The sequence below is a fragment of the Melanotaenia boesemani genome, chromosome 11 (genome assembly GCF_017639745.1).
Source record: "Melanotaenia boesemani isolate fMelBoe1 chromosome 11, fMelBoe1.pri, whole genome shotgun sequence".
Lineage (NCBI taxonomy): Eukaryota > Metazoa > Chordata > Actinopteri > Atheriniformes > Melanotaeniidae > Melanotaenia > Melanotaenia boesemani.
In genome coordinates, this window is record NC_055692.1 from 25,094,306 (window position 1) to 25,113,293 (window position 18,988).

Below are 18,988 nucleotides of genomic sequence, written 5' to 3' on the forward strand. Positions count from 1 at the left end.
TATTTATATTCTTTTATGGCATTCAGTGTGGACGGCAAAGTGAGAATTTCATTGTTCAGGGAAACTTGTTTCCTTACTGGGCAAATGACAATAAACACTTTGAATTTTGAATCAAAGCAGTTTTATTTAATATCCTGCTTTATAAAACATTTAATTTTACTAACCTATTTTACTCTCCAGAATCCCCAGTTACCAAATTTATCAATCTTTCATTTGTTGAACTTATTTGTAGTTTGTTTTTGTAATTATAGTTGCAATACTGAGACACACAAACTGCAGCCACTTAATTTTAGAGGTACTTATGTCGCCATCTTCCAGTTATTTGCCATCTCATGAGATTTAACCCTAATTAACTTTCCTTCAGCTACAATCTTGTTTAGAGATGTGATAACTTGGATCAAGCACTGACTCCGATATATATATATATATATATATATATATATATATATATATATATATATATATATATATATATATATATATGTTTGTGTGTGTGTGTTAACTCCAAATGATTATATATTTATATTTTAACTCCAAAAGCAGAAAAAAACCCACAGCTTCATCAAATCATTAAACTTTTTCTTACATGTTTAGAAACAGAACTTTATTACAAACTGAAAACACACAACACATACTACTAACAGATGATAACAAAGCCATAAATAGCTACACATCAGACCTACCCTTGTGTGCAGGAAATCAAAAGCGGGCTAGGGCTGCTCAAAATTTGAATTATAATTAAATTCTGCCCTTCTAAGAAACTAAGAAATACTCATGTGATTTAGAAGGATCTTTGCTCATCTCATTGAGTCTTTAAACATTTATACAGCTGAAAGATTTGTAACATCATTTCCAAGAGTACAAGCTTGCTTTTAAGCTGTCACTGTGTTTTGCTGCACTTCTGATTGTGCAAGTCTTCTCCAGGACTTGTAATGTTCCATTTGAAAGGGAACCTTTCCCAAAAGGTTTATGGTACTGATGTTATTCTTCAAAGAACAGTTCAGCACCTTCTTGACTTCTTAAAGCAAGCAGTGCTGCATGCTGACGGACGTCAGCTGAATCTTACAACTAGTGACATCAGTTCATACTGTAATTGGCTATGTTGTATTTGTTGTGGCACAACTGGATTTGCCTCTCATCTTTCTTATAGTAATCCAGATTGTGACTCTTTCTGCTGAAGCTTAAGAATCAGTTCAAGGAGGTTCATCTGCATTGTCAGCTCCTGAAACATAAAAAAAGGTTAGGCGCAGTTCATGTTAACATACTGGATCATCTACTGGATATTTTTCTCTATTAAACATTGGAGGTTGTCAAACAACCCCATTATCATTTGTGTTGTTAGTGAGCACTTCATCAACGATTAGAGAAGTGGGGGCATTAACCTGAGGATTAGTGGTGATATAAAACCCAGGCACTCCTGCCTTCTCCAGGGTGTTCTGTTGGTCTATCACTTTTTGATCCATTTCCGCTACAATCTTCTTATCCATCATTTTTTGTTCATCTCGCACTCGGATTTCCAATGCCTGAGAAACCAAATCTCGGCTGTTAAACAAACCAAAAAGCATACGGTGATACCACATCTCTGAGTAATGATAGGTACTGGAAATCCCATTCTTACCTCTAATTCTGCTTGTTGGTTTGACTTGAGAAGTGCAAGGTTGTGGGACTTACATGACTGCAAAGCATCTTTGTGCTTTCGTGCCAGATCTTGTTTCAGTGCTATCAACAAAAAAAAAAAAAAAGAAAAAAGAAAAAATAACACTAACAACTGCAAATTGAAACCTCAGACTGAAAACCTGTTTCAAGAAGCACATTTTTAAGTTGACATTTGTGTATTTCAGAAGACGGCAGGTTTTAGCTATTTTCAGTCTAACGGGCAGGAGGATCCATCTCGGATAAAAACCTAATAATCAATGTGTGTTTTCTCTGAAGCAGATCACAGACCTTGGTGTTCACAGTGCAGCTTCTGCCTTTGGTTATACAGATTCTTCTCTGTCAGATGCTGAATATCCAAGAGGCCCTGTACGATCTCATATACTGTCCCATCTATGAGTGCTAAAGCTAAGTCACTCAGCGTGTTGTAGGACAGGCGCTGCTGGAAGGAGCTAATCGTGGAGAACAAACAAAACAAAATGGAATGACCAGGATGCAAACACGAAACGTCCAACACAACCAGTTTTACGACTTTTGTTCAGAAAGGGAGTTCAAGAGAAAACAATACCTCGGTAAGCCTTTCACTAAAGTTTGTAGTTCAGATAACAGATAGTAATGTCTTTCTTGTTGTTTAGTAGAATCACCATCAATGACTCCCGGGTAACCATCCATGTTTCTAACTGAAAATTATACATACGGCTGGACAATGCTGGTCAACGTAATCACCTGTATAACATTACCCCGTTCAGCTAGCCTAATTGGAATAGATTCACGCTAAAACTTTAAAAAAACACAACAAAATGTATTTATTGAAGAATAAACTGTATCTAATAACCCTTGAAAACCAACCAAAACAGCGACTGAAGCTGCTAAGCAAACAGAAAAATGGATACTTCTTGGTTTTAATCATGCATTTGTATTCGTTTGTATACTCAGTTCTAGCTAAATAGGACCCTGAATTGCTGTCTGTAAAGATGCCTGACTGCAATTTCACATGAAGTAGCTTAATATGTTCAGCAGATGGCGCATTATGTAAAAAAAGCCGCCTATGAAAGAACATCGTGCCCAAATGTGCAGCTATTACAAATGAGAATATCTTAAATTATATAAATTATAACCATTTTATAGTCATTTACCGACACTATGTTCTATACTAACAGAATATAGTTGATCAAATCTTGTTTATTTCTGTCTGGCCCATACCTTACAGGTGATTTATCCAAATAAAGCAATATGAAATAGCAGCTTCAAACCTGGCAGTCTCACTGTGTTTAATTCGTAGCCTATAGTCTGTGGACGACGCTGAAGTTAGCTTCTGATTCGCTGAACGTGTAAAGGGTGATTCCATTGAATTAGCAGTAATAGACATCTCTTGACAAAAAACTACAGCACCTAGATTCTTCAAAGCTGGACTGAAATATCCAAAACAACATCCAGAATAATTAAAATACAGTTTATGATTTTTGAAACTTTTATTCTTTTTGTAAAAATGCAAATTAGGCTAATTTTATGATGTTTTTGCCACCTGGACCCCCTTAGACCTGGTCCTGTGAAAATACTACAGAGAATAAAACTTATAAGCTGCTCAAAACGCTGCTGCCAGGCTTCTAACAAAATCCTCAAAGTTTTCACATGTGACTTGGTTTCTGCTTTATTTCAGAGTGCAGTTCAAGATTCTTTCACTGACCTGGAGATCTCTTCACAGACAGACACCAGCCTATATCAGATGGCCTTTGAAGCCATGTACCCTGGCAGGTCCCCAAGGTCCTGTGACCAGGGCCTGCTGATGGTGCCCCATGCAAAGTTAAAAACTAAAGGAGACAGAGCTTTCTGTTCAGTGGCCCCCACTCTGGAACTTTCTTCCTTTTGGATTTGAGATTGATGGACTCTGTGGTTGCTTTTAAATCAGTTAAAAAACACATCTTTTTAAATCTGATTTTTATTCATTTTGTTTGTTTTTACATTGTTGGCTCTTGTGAAGCACTTTGTGATTTTGTATATTGAGAGCTGCTATATAAAGTTTTACTTATGTTTAATTTAGGATTTGATTGCATCTGCATGTATATAATATATGTATTTGTGTTTGTTATGGGGCTACCATGGGTGCAGATCCACCAAAGGGATGAGACCCGTAGCCAGAAGGATGATGAGGAGAATAACGATGAGGCTGAGTCAGGGGATATTCCCAGAGAGTTACACAAGCAGGGACCATGGCTGTTCTGGCTGCAACAATGGTTACATGATGCAGCTGAGACATGTCGTTTCACTTTGATTTAAATGTGATCACCTGACAAGCTCATCACAGTTTGTTAAATGCTTGTGACCTCACATCTATGGTGGTTTTTCTAAAACATGGTGATCTCCTTAACTTTGCAAACTACACCTGCATTAAGCTACACAGTAGTGAAGACAAAGAACGTTAAGGAACAAATAATTGTGTTGTGAATGTGAAATAACTGACTTAACAAATCTAATAACTAAACAACCAAAATAAAGCACATATTGTTTATATAAAACTGCCTGTTTAATACTTCTCTCCCTCATCTTCTTCCCCCACGCTATTAATGCCAACCTCTTTATACTCTATAACCTGGCCTCAGACAACTCTCCCTCCTTCATACATCAGATCAAACTTGTCCTCAAGCCGAGCCCAGGCCTCTGCAATAGCTGTGGTGTTGCTCAACATGCACACAGCCGTCTGGACCTTGCCCAGGTCCCCACCAGGTACTACAGTGGGCAGCTGGTAGTCGAGGCCTATCTTGAAACCAGTTGAACACCAGTCCACAAACTGGATGGTGCGTTTGGTTTTGATAGCAGCAATGGCAGCGTTGACATTCTTAGGCACCACATCACCACGGTACAAGAGGCAGCAAGCCATGTACTCACAATGGCACTGGTCACACTTCACCATCTGATTGGTTGGGTGAAAAGCAGGCATCAGTGATCTCAGCTATGGTCAACTTCTCTTGATAAGGCTTCTCTCTTTTTTTTTTTTTTTTTTCAAACCTGTCCGGTCCAGCATCATTGCAAGCAGAATGATAGTTGCTGTGTTGTGTCAAACAAATTTGCTTTGCCAAGGGGAGGCTTATGGGTATAAGGCTCCTCTTGATAATCTGATTAATTAATTTATTTATTTACTTTGAATATTGGAATCTGTGTAATCTTGCTGGACCTGACCGGAGGGGACAGAAAAAGAAGCAAAAGGGAAAGCAGAAAGAAGAAAGAGGAGACAAAAACACCACAAACAAAAGGCAACGACCCTTCAATCCACACTATCACCAGACAACAAACTGCTACATTTGTACATAAACACACCAAAAAAATTTCCTACGGCTTTTATAGAAAAACAGAGCTGCCAGTGATTAAGAGGTCTTAAATAATAACCAAATCGAAAAGATATATTACAAACTTATCACAACAACAACCAGATACAAACTTACAGAAAAAAAAAAAAAAAAAAAGATCTCTTAGAGTATAAACCAACTGGACAACTCAGTGACTTTCATGCATTGTTTTGCTCAATAACTATGTCATGTTCAAGGTCCTTTTAATCCCCTTCTTCATTTTGAGGCTCAGTTTGAACTTTGGGATTTAGTTGCTGCCATGTGATTGGTTGATTAACTATTTATATTAACAAGCAATTGAACAATAACAATAATAAAGTATGTAAGGGTTTATGGTTTTACATTGTTTTTACCACCACAGAACATAACAGAAAAACACTGCAGATGTAATGATGCAGATGTTATGAGTCTGGGTTCTTGACTGATTTGTATGAGTGAGGATACGGCAACATCTAGAATTTTCCAAGTGATGAAATGGATGGCAAGGAGATTTAGATCAGAAAATAAAATGATGTTGTATCTTTCGATGAAGACCTGACATTACATCAATGGCTTATTTGAGTCAATCACATGCAGTTGAAGCTTTTTTTTCCCCTTGAAATTACCTTATTTTACCAGCAGATGTCTCTGTTGCTCCATTTTGCTGCTCAGTTGTGTTACGTACTGTAGATGCAGGTGAGTGACAAATTAAAGGAGAAATCAAAACCTTTGACCCCTGTGTTGAAGCGATTTAGAGGTCCCATTTGCCCCCTTAGAAGGAAGAGTCGTCATCCATAGGGCGTAACGTGTAGGTCAATGTCTTTATGTGTTTGAAAAATTTGCTTGAATCATATATTCCAGCATTTGAAGTCATCATCACATCTCTACCATATGAACAGCTATGATACTTTGAACCAAATTGTCAGACATCATCATTATCAAAGCTCTATGTGAGAACATTCTTTTTGGAAGAGTGGTATCCCCTTCACAGTAGCTCCAAAGACTTGTAAAATCAATTAATCTGGCCATGAGATATTGTGCATCATGGGGTTCACTTGTGACTACGATCTCATGACTGTCTTATAAGGAACCAGCTGCACCGCTAAGTAAAACTGATTATTTTCATTACCTGTTCATAGAATATAAGTTATTAACATATTTGTTCATCCTGTCTGTGGTTTTAGTCAGAAAATGTTCTACAGTGGCAGCAAACTATGGACAGTGTACATTCTCTTGTTAAAGAAAGTTCCAATTTCTTGGTAAACTATGACATTTTTGCTCTCTAATGTGTTCGTGTGTGTCATTTCACCGCTAATCTCCGCCTGTCTATTTTCTTCCGTTTATCCAGGGGTCAGATAGTTGGGGTGGCAGCCAAAACATTGAAACCCAGAATTTCTCTTTCACAGACAACTTCTTCCAGCTTGTCCGGGGTGATCCACGTCAGCCGAGAAATGTAGTCCCTCCAGTGTGTCCGAGGTCTTTGGGGAAGACCCTCTGGGAGGAGGGTCTTGCCCGGAACACCTCACCAGGGATGCGTCCTAACCGAGATGTCGCCATCTAGGACATTCATGTGAAAGAAGGCCTGAAATGCTGGATTTAGGGTCAGCACACAGTCTATGGGTCAGAGTTACATCACATATTAAATAAATACACACGCATAAGCTATTTCAACACCCTCTGAGAAATAATGTGGAAAATGTTGAATAAATAAGGTTTTTTTTTTAAGTGAAATTGGAATGTAAAAACTATTTACAGAGGGCAAAAGTATATAGTTTTTAACTGAACATAAAATATTATCAGTATTTGCTTGTGCAGTAATTAAATAATGCACCCCTGGGGTTTTAATGTAATGCACTAAGTCCTGTTTGATTAAATAAATTAAAGTAAAGCAGGGTTTGATGAGACCTGTGTAACCCCATAATGATCATATTTGTATAGTAGTAGTTCAAGATTTGATCTGCATACACACACATGGTCTTTCAACTATACCTGTAGGCAAATATAGTTTCAAGTTACCATCATAACATTAAAACCGGGCCAAAATATTGAAGTGCTTTAATGGATGTCATTCAAACTGGAAAATAAGAAAAGGAAAAATTTCTTGTATATTCCTGAAACAGACATGAAAGTAGACAGACAGAGCCTGTTAAACTCCACTTATGTCCCAATACACTGGCAGGTTGTAATTGGAAATGGAACGCAGCCCATTAATGCTCAAAACAGGATGGAAACGTGTCATGCACGTACCAACATCCATAGCAACCACGTTAACAACGATCTTGCGAGACCTGACATACTGTTTAGTTTTTCTAGTTCTAATTTGTTTAAAGTCCATTGGGATTGAGAAGCAGCCTTTTCATTGTTGTTTGGCTCATAGTCACAGTTAAAATGTCCTAATTTTATGTAGTTTTTCCTGAAAATGCACTCCAGTGCTGAGGATTTAAGGTCTACTGGCATCAACTGGAATCTACTGGATTCTAGGGGACGGGATCAAGAGTCTTCCTGTATTAATACTGCTGATCAGCAATATTGATAAATGATAAGAGAAGTCCTGCAGACGACTCAACAGAGCACCACTGATTTATCATGGATTTTGGATATGTGGATTATATGTCATAAGAAATCATACAAACCATTTGTAGGCTGAATTGATCTGGGTAACCTAACACATGGCCTAATAGAAAAATGTCATATTGTTTTTTCATTTTGTCACTCATCCTGTATGTAGATCAAGCATGAATTGATCTATAAACCTTTTATTCAAACTTTCTGATTATTTAAAAAAATTATTGTGTGGATGAAAAAGTATCATCACACTGAAGAATAAATTGTTATTCATCTTTGCAGTGAATGGGGCATACAGGTCTGTAAATAGCTTACTTAAAGGAAGCAGTTAAAAGAATATAATAATACATATCAAACATAGGTCAAGTCAAGTCTGTTGGACTGAGTTTAGTTTCTTGAAGAGGTTTCACTCTCATACAGAAGAGTTTTCTCAGTTCTGATGGAGATGGTGGAAAATTTCACTGAAGTAGCCTGTAAAACTACTGATATATTAGAGTCTATGATGATTATTGAGTCATGAATCACCTGAGGTCTTGTTAAAATGACCATTGCTTATAGTTTCACTTGAAGCAAAGTGTAAATAAATGTGATCAATCTCCTTGGGATATCTGAAAGGATGCTATTGTAAATGAGGGAGAGGTGATAGATCCCTCCTCCTCTGTTAATTGAAGTGAATTGAACTTTTTCTACTAAGATACAGTAGATGGCCTCATTCCCTCCCCACTCAAACCACTTGTCTTCTCTGTCCAAGAATCCAGCATTGTGGTCCTCAGAAGTGTCTTTGATCATTACGGTGTAGGAAACAAACTGACTCCTAGCCAGATGAGTTGACTCTCCTGTGCTGAGCAATCCATTTGCTAAGTGGCTGTTTGGGTTCCTCAATGTAGAGCTCACCCCACTGAACTACATACACAAGCTTGCTTTTTGTGAGTGTTGGGTCCTTAATAAATTTCTGTCTGATGGTGGAGCTGTGTTTGAAAAACATGGGTACTGATTTATCATATCTGCCCCTGGGCAAGACACTTCACCCACCTTGCTTCTGTGTATGGATGTTTGATGGTGGTCAGACTGGCATGCTGCCACATTTCCATCAGTCTGCCCCAGGAGCTGTGGCTACACATGTACACACATGTACCACCAGTGGATTAATGTGTAGTGAATGATAATGATGGATTCAATGCTAAACACTTTAGGTGCCTATTGATTTCATTCAGACAATGCTTTGTCTTGTTTTTAAGGGGAAAAAAGCAACTATTAATAGAAATTCTTGCATTCAGAAGGATAATTTTGTTTAAGTTCTTTTCTCTCAAAGTAAGAAAGAAAACACTGAAATAAACATTGACAGTTTAGTTTTGAGGATTTTTTTTTAACTTCATAAAGGACTTGGAATGAATGTTTCACCACTTGTTTTTAAAGATTTCCCACTTGTCTAAAGTCTAGAATTTTAAATATTTCATTTAATCTTAACACACTGAATTACATGACTGCACTGGGAGATTATTTTTTACTTGATTAAATCTGAATCTCCTCAAGTTATGAGTTTTTTTTTTTCTTTCTCCATAAATTCAGATAGTTCACTTTCGCAGTGGACAAACTTCAAAACAAGCACATGTCGGTTTCAGCTTCTATTTTCTTCTGTCATTACGCACTGTTTATATGTCTGAGGGGCCCCAACAGAACATGTGGCTTCTTATTAAAATGTTTCATTGTGGCTGACTCTCAAATGCAACCTAAATTAAAGATTTTATTTTATTTTATTTAGTAAATAACGTAATTCGTATGTGTAAGCAAGATGTTAGCAGCGAAAACATTAGTTGGCGTCTTGTTTCTCTAGGAATCTTCTCATTAGATCATACAATGTTTATTCTGAAACCGGATACCGGAAGTTGTAACTTTTTTCAATATCAATCCCCACCACCCACCCACCCCCCGGCTAAATTTTATGGCTATGCATACAGGTGTGCCTGGACGTGCTTTCTTGGATACCCAGGATTGCGCGTTTACAATTTGAATGTGTGATTTTTTTTTTGTTTAGCTTTAAGGAAGGGACCGCGCGCCTGCAGCGGAGCGGCTTTGCTCTGCAGCTCATACTCTGCAACTGGGGCATGCGTTCAGTTAACACAGCGGACCAACAAGCTGCTGTAGTCGGGATCAGATTGACGGGAATGAAACGACGTCTTGGTCCTCTGTAATGAATGGCAGAGCCTCGATGTATGTAGGAGGATTTCGACTTTAATACGAAGAGGACGTAGAAATCCTAAATGTGAGAAGGCAGGTGCTCTTTCAAATATCAAGCTCGGTTTTATTCCAGTTTATTTGGCAGAGCGGATTTTCGTCCGGAGCCTGTTTAGACGCAACGTCTACCTGACAGATGTGTGGCCCCGCAGCTGCTACCTACAGGTCTGTATCACCAAAATGAATTCAAGCATATTTTCCTTCATTCAGGATGAGTCTTTTCACTCATTTTCATTGATAGATAATAAAAAGCAACAGCGCCTGCATCGCTTCTATGTCCCCCCCCCCACCCAACAGCTCTGTGCAAGGTATCTGAATGATAATCGGTCTGGTTTAGTTGTAGCATTATCTAACTGTATTTGCACCCGATATTTACCACAAAAGCTCATGCAGTTTTTATAGGTCTGAAATAATCAGTTTAGCTAAGATGCAGACAATAAATAAATAAATAAATTAAAAAATATAAAAAAGGAAAGGAAAAGGGGGCCTGCAGCACAGAACAGCTTAGATTTGTGCCATCTCTGCTGGAACTGTACCTAGAATTGCTCATGGGATAAATCACAGCATTCATTTACTAGTATATCTGTGTTCCTTGTTTCCTATACCTGCTGCAGATCTACTGTGTTTGGCTGTGAATCACTGAGACTCCTGCAGCTGCAGTTATCATCATCGTCAACAACATCTGCCACTTCAAACACAAGACACACGAGGACAGAAGCTACCTTTGAGCTGATCAAAGTGTGAGAAAGTACCTGCAGATGATGACTCTGGCAGGGCTGCTGAGAGCAGTATGAGATAATTCAGGACTACCACACTAATATCTGATTTAAGCTTTTTTTTTTGTTTTGGGGACTGATGAAAATGTTCCAGTGTGTCAGTTGACTGACAGAGTTGCAGTGGTGTTCTAGCACGGGACATAACCAGCAGCTCAGGCGCAGACACCACCAAGCAGATGGCTCGTCCAGGATCAGGGTTGCTGGTGCCCATGAACGGAGTGGGATACCCCCCTCAGAACCTGGCCAGGGTGGTGGTCTGGGAGTGGCTGAATGAACATGGGCGCTGGAGGCCGTACAGTGCGGCGGTTTGCCACCATATAGAGAATGTATTGAAAGGTGACGCCCGTGGAAGTGTAGTTCTTGGGCAGGTGGATGCTCAGCTTTCTCCTTACATCATCGACCTGCAGTCCATGCACCAGTTTCGACAAGACACAGGTAAGAAATGTGAGGTCTTCCTTTTTTCGGGGACAGAGGTTTCATCCATAGAAATCAAGGAAAGCACTGAAAAAATATACAACAGTATACCCAGTAGTTATCATGTCTGAAATGCATCAGTGAATTATCTTTGATTGTCTGGGCTGCAGATTATGCCATTCTGTCTCACTGGAGCAGAGCCAGTTTTGAGGTGGTTGCTACACAAATCCTGTATAGCTTTTGAGGGGGTAAACAAGAGTCCTAAGCGCCTTGTCTGCTTTGGGACTCCTATAAATGGACCACAGGTTGAGCTTCGAGGAGCTACAGCAAAGGGAACAGAGCACCATGCTGGAAAAATGTAATCATGATATTTTCACATGGGAGCATCTTCATGCAGCTGCTGGTATGCCATGACCTTGGCAAAGGTCAGCATGTGCTTGTATATACAGTGGGTGGTTACTTATCTGAAACAATACCATTACACACATGAATCTGTTACGTGGAAACAGTTACTGTGTTAGAACTGTTTCTGCTTCATTATTTGAGTGTTTCACACAATGGAAGCATTTTTCAGTTTAATGTGGAATCTGTGAGAAAGCACAAGACCAACATCATCTTGACTGAAGGGTCAGTTGCTTCTTGCCCAAACATGATAACAGCTAAAGAAGGGAAAATCCACTCTGTGCAGTTTCTGTTTGGTTCACAGTAATTCTCTCTGATGACTGCTGGCTTTTTAAGTAGGACCAGTTGTTTTTGCTGTACTTCAGTACTTAGCAGAGACTCTGCTTACGCCTCTGTGTGTGTGGATTTACTTTGCAGCTGTACTACTGTTCAAAGATCTGGGAGAGATTGAAGCAGCTGTTAAGATTAGCTTAGGAGAATTCTCATCTCTTGGTGTCATTTGTTTAGTTTCATCCCCACATTACTGTGCTGGAATCAGTTATAAACATATCAGCTGCTTATTAAGTTTTCTTTGTTAGATTCTTAGAGAGTAGAGAGGTCAAATCTGTGAAGGAATGAAACTTTGACATTTTAAAATTAGAGGCTGGGTCTTTAAGTGTTTACAGACATTATGTAACGGAGCGTCATCATGTATGGGGAGATACACATGAGGTGCAGAAGGTGACCTCACAGTGCATGGATCTGCACTATGTTGCTTTTCAATAATCTGCAGTGGTTAGTTATCATATTCACTAATACATTAAAGTAAAGAGCAGAAAACATCTCAAATGCAGTAAACTGTTTGTGATGAAATATTTCTGAAAATGCATCAGCAGTGTAATGCTGTCTTGTTACACTGACAGAAAATGACTCAAGCTGCAATTTCTGTACAAAGTGACACCGTCACAAATCTGCACTTGCTTGTACTTTGACAATAAACATGAACAGTAGCAAAATACTCTAAAAAATCTGCGTTGAATATACTTTTTAGAAGCACAAAAACACAATGAAGTGTGCTTGAAAATGACGCGGTGTCTCATTAGAAGAATGTGTATAATAGTGATATATAGCAAATATAACATTGATTGAAGAAATTATTATTTAATGTTTGAGTTGCTGAATGAGAGCACAACTGGCCATAGAATACAGTCAGGAGCTGCTTGGCTGGCTCTCTGCTACTTTCGCCAGTGCCTTCGCTTCTAACAGAGCATAATGCACAGCAGCACATGAGTCTGGAGTTGACTGGCTGTGAGATGAGCCACTGAATAGTTTGTCAGCTATTACCACAGCGCAGGAGCCAGGCCTGACGTTTATCGCTCCTCTTTGTGCCATTTAGTGTGTTGTTTTCCTCCTCCGTTGGGATAAACCTGTCACGGTGGAGTCTGACGGACAGCATATCTGATCCCTGCTACCTCTTCTCCTTTCTCTTTCCTCATATCCTCTGAACTCTCATCTCACACACACACGCAAACACACACACTCAAACCTTAGCTAGGTCATCGTCATTGACTGATTGAAACTCCCGTGTGGGCTAGCTTATAGGCTTTTGTGAGGTTGCTGTGTTGCTGCTTGCACAAAGGAGCTTTGTAAGCTTGTTTTAATGTGGATTGCGATGCATCTGTGCCACACTGGTGTCTGCTGCCTTTGTAGCCGTGCAGGTCACCCGCAGTCACTTACTCTGTTGCAGGCTTACAGAGTGTCCCTGTGGGGAAACCCCATTTCATGGCAGAGCCAGTGATCTTGTCCTTCGAGGCCATTTTCAGCGAAGGCTGTGAAGAGTTATGCTGCCTGCTGTGTATGTGTGTGTATATGACATGCTTGTTTCTGTAGATGTGAGTGAGTTGACTGGCTTTTGCGTATGCTGGTGCTCTCTTCCAGCTGTGGTGTTTGTGTCCCATCCCTGCAGCCTGTGCAGGAGCACCCTGCTCTGCTGTGGTTTTGGGAGGATCTCCTGTGGGTGGCAACCATGCTGAGTTACACCAACTAATGAGGCAGCAGCTATAGTTTTTGGCGTGCCCCCTGTAATCAGTGCGTCATGATGACCACACTGGCACGACAGACGATGCAGCAGGACTCTTCTTTTTTGGTAGCAGCCTAAACACATCTGTATTTAATTGCCAAGAACATAGGTCATGGGTTTAATTTCAGGACATCTGCTAGTGATGAACACTCGTCTTTGGTGAAATCCTGACTGAAAGCACAGACATTTGGCTTCAAGCCAATAAGGATCGATTTGTGCTTCTCCCCAGATGCACATTTGAACCTCTAAACACTGCTGAGGACGGATCCCCTTTCACTACAGCCGCTCCTTTAGCAAAACACATAGACCTATCTGCCACTTCTCTCATATACCAACACTTGTGGCCTGTCAAATGGATGTTACTCTGCCAGTATTGATTATGCTGCACAGCTTTAAAGCACTTATATCTTCAATATTTTCCCTTTGGGGAAGTGGCACAAATCCAAGACCAACTCATCTGCATTCGTTCGCATTGTTGTGCCATGCTTTGATTTTTGATTTATAGCAAGCAGAAATCTAAGCTGGGAACATGTCAGAAGGTCAAAACACAGTATTCACAACTCTGATAAATGTGCTTTACCAATGTTAACAAACTGAATTTAATTTCTAATTATTCAAATACTGTATATATATATATATATATATATATATATATATATATATATATATATATATATATTTTATATATACAGTTACCAAACTAGTGGGAACCTGTTCTAGAGTTTGTTTTTTCCAGCAGAATACAACAAAATTTTACTTCACTTCAGCTTTTATATCAAACAGACTGTGGGAACAGATTGCATGTGCTGTTATTTTGTACATTTTTTCATGTGTATGTGTTGCAAAGTGCTCATTGTTGTGAGACGGTCCATGTGTGACTGCAGAGATAACTCCCTATCAGCAGCTGTTGGCTGCTGTGCTGCTGGAGCAGGGGCCTTGTTTGTTTTGGTTCCAGATGCATGAGAACCACCTTTACTCTGGCTTATTTCCCTCAGCTAAATGCCCTCTCTAAATACAGTGAAAAAACACCAAAAGACAAAGACCTTATCTTGTGTTATGTGTTGCGCTGACAAGCAACAGCAGCCGTGGCTGTGGTTTCTATGATACCTGTAAACTAGCTGATCATATGTAGGACTGCAGACTTCTGAAGAGGGTTGCGCATTTGCTTTGCTTTTTCTTTAATGTTGTCTAGTATGAAGTAAGTGTGCGTGGGAGCTGTTTTGGTGGTCTGTGGGAGGAAGCTGTAAAAAGGATTTCTGCTATGTACGTGCGAAAGGTCAGGCATTGTATGCATCAGCTCTGACTGTGAAGTCCCACCTGTGTTAGAAGAAAGCAAAAGGAACTGAAAGTGGAGCCCAAAGACGCTAAAGTTCACGTTGAGTGAAAGTGTAACAAAATGTAAAGAACGAACTAGAAATAGAACAAAGACGGAACCAGTTACAGTGAGGTGCAACTTTAGCATCTATATAGTTATCTAGTATGTTCATGGTTTGTGAACAGATTAGCAATGACGTTAGGAGGCTCAGTGTCAGGTAGTACAGTATCTCTAGATATTTACGGGTTTATTTTGGTCTAGATACTCCAGTACTGCAGTTTGATCTCACATAGTTGCCAATCCATAACGTATATGAACTTTTAATACTGAATAAAAACTTATAGTCACATTCGGTCGTCAGTCAGGTGAATTCATTTTAAACAAAAATTATACAGTCATCAAAACAGTTTTTCTCTTAAAGTTACTTGAAATGAGTGTAATTTGAGAGGGACTTTAGCAGATGCCACTTAGCTAAGGTGCGACAGTCCTCAGAGATCCATTATACCCCCAGCCAGAATTCCACTTGAACATTGGCAGGAAAAGGAACTGGAGCTACGCCGTGGAGTGAGAGGGAGGAGCTCACAGAGGTGAAGAGTGAAGAGGAACAGAGGGAGAAGTAGAGCGATTTCCTGATGGAAAGTGACAGCTTGGGCAGAGGGAATAAATCCCTGCAAACAGTTTCTCGTCCAGGGCCTAAAGGTTTACTTATTTTAATTATAGAATAATCTACCCATGTTTGCTGTCGACTGTCTAACTAAACATTTTGTTCATAAAATGTAATGAACAGAGGCTGTAGCCTGCCACAAAATCCCAAAATCAGAAGCCTAAGCTGTAGTAAACACTGACACAATGCTTGGGACTCTATCTATATGCAAGAAAAAATTAGCATTTGCAACACTATAAAGTCGTTTAAAGTAGTTTATCATTGTAAAGTTTGCCTCTTGTCAAACAAAAACTTATACAACAAAAAAAGATGCAAAAGACAGAAGATAATGCCATCTGTATATTAGTCAATGGAGTGAAATGAACAAAAATGGTTAATCAATTGAAAAATGGTTTCATGCTGTTGAGTCTAAGAATGGCCTAATTTCTAGATTTGCTTTGGTCTGTTTCTATCCACATCTTTAGTCCATTAAAGTGATGAGTAGGCTTCTGTTATTCTGTGGCTTTGGTTGCAGAATCATCTCTTTGCATCTCTTTTTAACTACTGATCCAGCAAGTCACCACTTTTAACTTCTAAAGTGGATATCTTACTTTAAAGCCACTCTCTGCGCTGCTTTCTTATCAGACCTGTCTGGAAGGTCAGTCAGATCAGAGCGTGTTGTCTGCCTCAGTGCGTCAGCATCCTTCTGCCAGAAAGAAATGAGGCGTCATCACAGCATTATATGTGTAAACTATCCTCCATCCTCTGCTTACTTTTATTGACTGATCTCTTGTCTTATGTTGATCTGTCATGTTGGACTGATGACTGAACTCTTTAGTATACCAACCTAATATTTGCTTGCTGCCATTTTGAGAAGGGCCAGAGTGTCTCTGCTGTTGCAAATGTGGTGTCTTTGATCTGGAGGAGCTTGTGGTGTAACATTTGCTGAAATCATCTTTTGACTGAAGCCAGAGCTGGGCTGATACTCCTCAGGCTGCCAGCGGTTGCACTGAGCCAAACTCAGAGCTTCTTTGATCAGCCTCTGTAAAAGTAGAAACAGTGCAAGAATTTTTGTCTGCATCCTCACATAGTCACTCATTTTACAATAAATACACCCACACCCACCCCACTGCAGCAATATGAAGACATGTCAAACCTCTAAAACTGAAATGGCCTGAATTTTTCAAAAGCATCTCAGTGGTAAATCAGTCTTCCTTTTTCCCAGTGTTAGTTAGCTTATGTAGTTGGCATTAGTGTGCTAAAACTCTGACTGAACAGTTAAGTCCCTTGAGTTTATTAAATAACTTAATTTCACAAGAATGTGTTAAATGAGATACAGAAAATCTTACCATCATGACCTTCAGTTTACACTATTTCTTTTGTGCTGTTTATTAAAAGAATATAATCAATATAGTAATACATCTACCAATGTGAAGACATGAATATGCTAGCATTTTAGCACCACGATGATGATCAGTTCAAACAAAAACTCAGGCTACAAGATCATCAAAACAATAAATAAACAAATGTATAAATATGGAAATGGAATCAACACGCGTGGAGGATGTTATATTTTGTAAATCATAAATATGGAACAAAACAAAATGACTGTTTTTTGGTTTTTATGTAATTTAACTTAATAATTTGGTAATAAAAATTTAGTAATACAATAATTGTGAATACAGTGTCAAAAAATATTTTCAAATACATCTTTAATTACCAGTTCCACAAGTATCCACAACCTGGCTGCAAGTGTCTTTATGCAGACTCGTATTCTTTGAGCAAAGCCACTGGGTGTTTGGAGCAATGAAAAAAAAGGAGGAATTACTGCAACAAGGCATGGGACGAGCTCACGCTACACAAGAAATATAACTTATTTTGATTGTTTTGCTGCCTGGGTGCTTGGTAGAATGTCAGTGTGAAGCACTCTCACCTTCCTCTCCTTCTTTCTCTGTGTCACCTGTAAGTATTTCTAAATCATGGCTCTTGGTGTTAGGCCAAATCCTGCCACTGTTCGGCAGGAAAAACATCCTGCAGTAGCCTGGGAGGTGAGGAGATTTGCCTGATGCTCCTGGCAGCCTGCATTCACTTTTGCTTCTTAGAGGAGCTTCTCACATCCCTTTTTGGGGGGGATTTGTTCAAGACTTATACCATTGATGCATCAAGGTTGAATCCCAATTTTGTCTCCTCTGTTCTGTCAGTTGCAGAGAGGGTTTGTATGGGAAGCAACTTTACCTGAAAGACAAGATGAGCAATAGAAACACTTAATAGAAAAAAAATGTCAAAACAGTGACATTCTGTTGGAAATGCATGGATGTAGTGCTTTTTTCTAACCTGTCCTGTCCAGCATGGTAGCAGCAGAATGATGGTCTGACTGCTGTGTCGTCCCGAACGAATTTGCTTTGCCAAGGGAAGCTTTATGGGTATAAGGCTCCTCTTGATAATCTGATTTATTTAATTTTTTAAAATCTTATTTATTTATTTATTTTGATTTATGGAATTTACCTAATATTGCTGGACCTGACCGGAGTGGACAGAAAAAAGGAGAATAGTGAGCAGAAATAAAACGAGTAGAAAAAAGAAAGAGGTGACAGAGATATAACTCTGAATTTAAAAATTAGGCCCCCCCCCCCCCTAAATTTCACATTTAACATCACAAGTGATAAGTGACCAAAAACAGTTTGAAAAACATCTGCTCCAGATGTGTTAAAGCCATATAGTCTTAGGCTATTAAAGATATAATTGTTATTTATATCAAAATGTTTGACGTTTGATGCAGTTACAGTATCGACCTTTAAAGTAATCATTCCAATAAATTGTCTACCATTTGTTTTCTGTCTACTGGTATGTTTAAGAAACCATACAGCCAGGTGCTCTTCCTCAGGGAGCTGTAGAGTCCAAAGCTACAGAAAAACTGCTGATTTCTGAATGTCATTTTAAGAGTTTAAGTAATTCTTCATTACTGATATGAGCACAGCGTAAAGTTAAGTTGACCCTCGTCTGTTTTGGAATAATAAGACCTGAGAAAGTCAGAAATGATTTATTCATTATAGTTCCATATAAATTATGTATGTTTCTCCCAGCTGTTATACACCTGAGGGCATGAAGTCCTCTTGAAGTGATTTTGTATGGAAACAACCTTTTTATTCTGATATCAATGCACCAAAAGAAAAGAAAAAAAAAAAAAAATCTAAAGCACAGTTCTCACATACGTCATTTATATTTCAACAGCTTCTGTTTCCTCCTTTGACTCCTTAGCAGAACTGATGACTTCTGAAAAGTGGATATGTGAAATAAGTTGCTTTACATGCTTTATGTCTCCAGAGTCAGTGCACCGCTGTGTCACCACTGCAGGCGGGATCTGCAGTCTCTTTCAGCTTTTAGCCATCCTACAGCAATTTCTTTGCTAAAGGAACATGACCTTAACTTTATTCATCCGTGATATTTAGCCTTGACAAGCATGCATTGGTTCTTTGATAATTCTGTCAAATTTAGGAAAAGTGTACGCTATTAAACCAGTTAGTTTAAATAACCAAGTTTTTAAGTGAGTTATTTATAATGAAAAAATAGCTCTTTATTAAGTTTTATGTCTGAACGCAGCAG

The 18,988-nt window shown here is 39.0% G+C and overlaps 3 protein-coding genes and 1 long non-coding RNA gene across 5 annotated transcripts in view; 1 reads left to right on the forward strand and 3 right to left on the reverse strand.

Moving 5' to 3' along the window:
- Window positions 1-589: 589 nt before the first annotated feature.
- dgcr6 (DiGeorge syndrome critical region gene 6) lies at window positions 590-2,606 on the reverse strand. 2 transcript variants are annotated; one of them, XM_041998281.1, is made up of 6 exons: window positions 2,489-2,599; window positions 2,222-2,333; window positions 1,945-2,105; window positions 1,619-1,719; window positions 1,383-1,523; window positions 590-1,222 (listed from the first exon to the last, which is right to left on the reverse strand). In XM_041998281.1, exons 2-6 carry the CDS (start codon window positions 2,323-2,325, stop codon window positions 1,145-1,147), a joined length of 585 nt encoding a protein of 194 aa, XP_041854215.1. In that variant the 5' UTR covers window positions 2,326-2,333; window positions 2,489-2,599; the 3' UTR covers window positions 590-1,144. The 2 variants fall into 2 exon arrangements, with proteins under 2 accessions (XP_041854215.1, XP_041854214.1); XM_041998280.1 differs by having other exon boundaries at window positions 2,222-2,606.
- Window positions 2,607-4,177: 1,571 nt separating this feature from the next.
- Window positions 4,178-4,616, reverse strand: LOC121649270 (tubulin alpha chain-like). Its single transcript, XM_041999963.1, is given in 1 exon segment — window positions 4,178-4,616. A coding segment is annotated over 1 exon segment (414 nt). The 5' UTR covers window positions 4,592-4,616.
- A 4,873-nt stretch (window positions 4,617-9,489) lies between these two features.
- The window catches only part of dtx1 (deltex 1, E3 ubiquitin ligase), a 47,908-nt gene continuing 38,409 nt past the window's right edge, over window positions 9,490-18,988 (forward strand). The window contains exons 1-2 of the mRNA XM_041999648.1: window positions 9,490-9,941; window positions 10,391-10,987. Of these exons, the coding sequence (XP_041855582.1) occupies window positions 10,729-10,987 (259 nt within the window). The 5' untranslated portion in view covers window positions 9,490-9,941; window positions 10,391-10,728. The remainder of the gene's footprint in view (window positions 9,942-10,390; window positions 10,988-18,988) is intronic.
- Window positions 15,797-17,789, reverse strand: LOC121649093. Its single transcript, XR_006012063.1, has 3 exons — window positions 17,319-17,789; window positions 17,106-17,175; window positions 15,797-16,427 (listed from the first exon to the last, which is right to left on the reverse strand). It is a non-coding gene; the product is annotated as an uncharacterized LOC121649093 (long non-coding RNA).

What these genes read in the sequence shown, in the direction of transcription:
- dgcr6 (XM_041998280.1), bottom strand. Translation starts at nt 2,325, where the DNA reads ATGGATGGTTACCCGGGAGTCATTGATGGTGATTCTACTAAACAACAA. An exon ending in GCTGCACTGTGAACACCAAG is followed by an intron (nt 1,720 to 1,944) that starts GTCTGTGATCTG and finishes TTTTGTTGATAG; the next exon opens with CACTGAAACAAGATCTGGCA. An exon ending in ATATCACCACTAATCCTCAG is followed by an intron (nt 1,223 to 1,382) that starts GTTAATGCCCCC and finishes TTTATGTTTCAG; the next exon opens with GAGCTGACAATGCAGATGAA.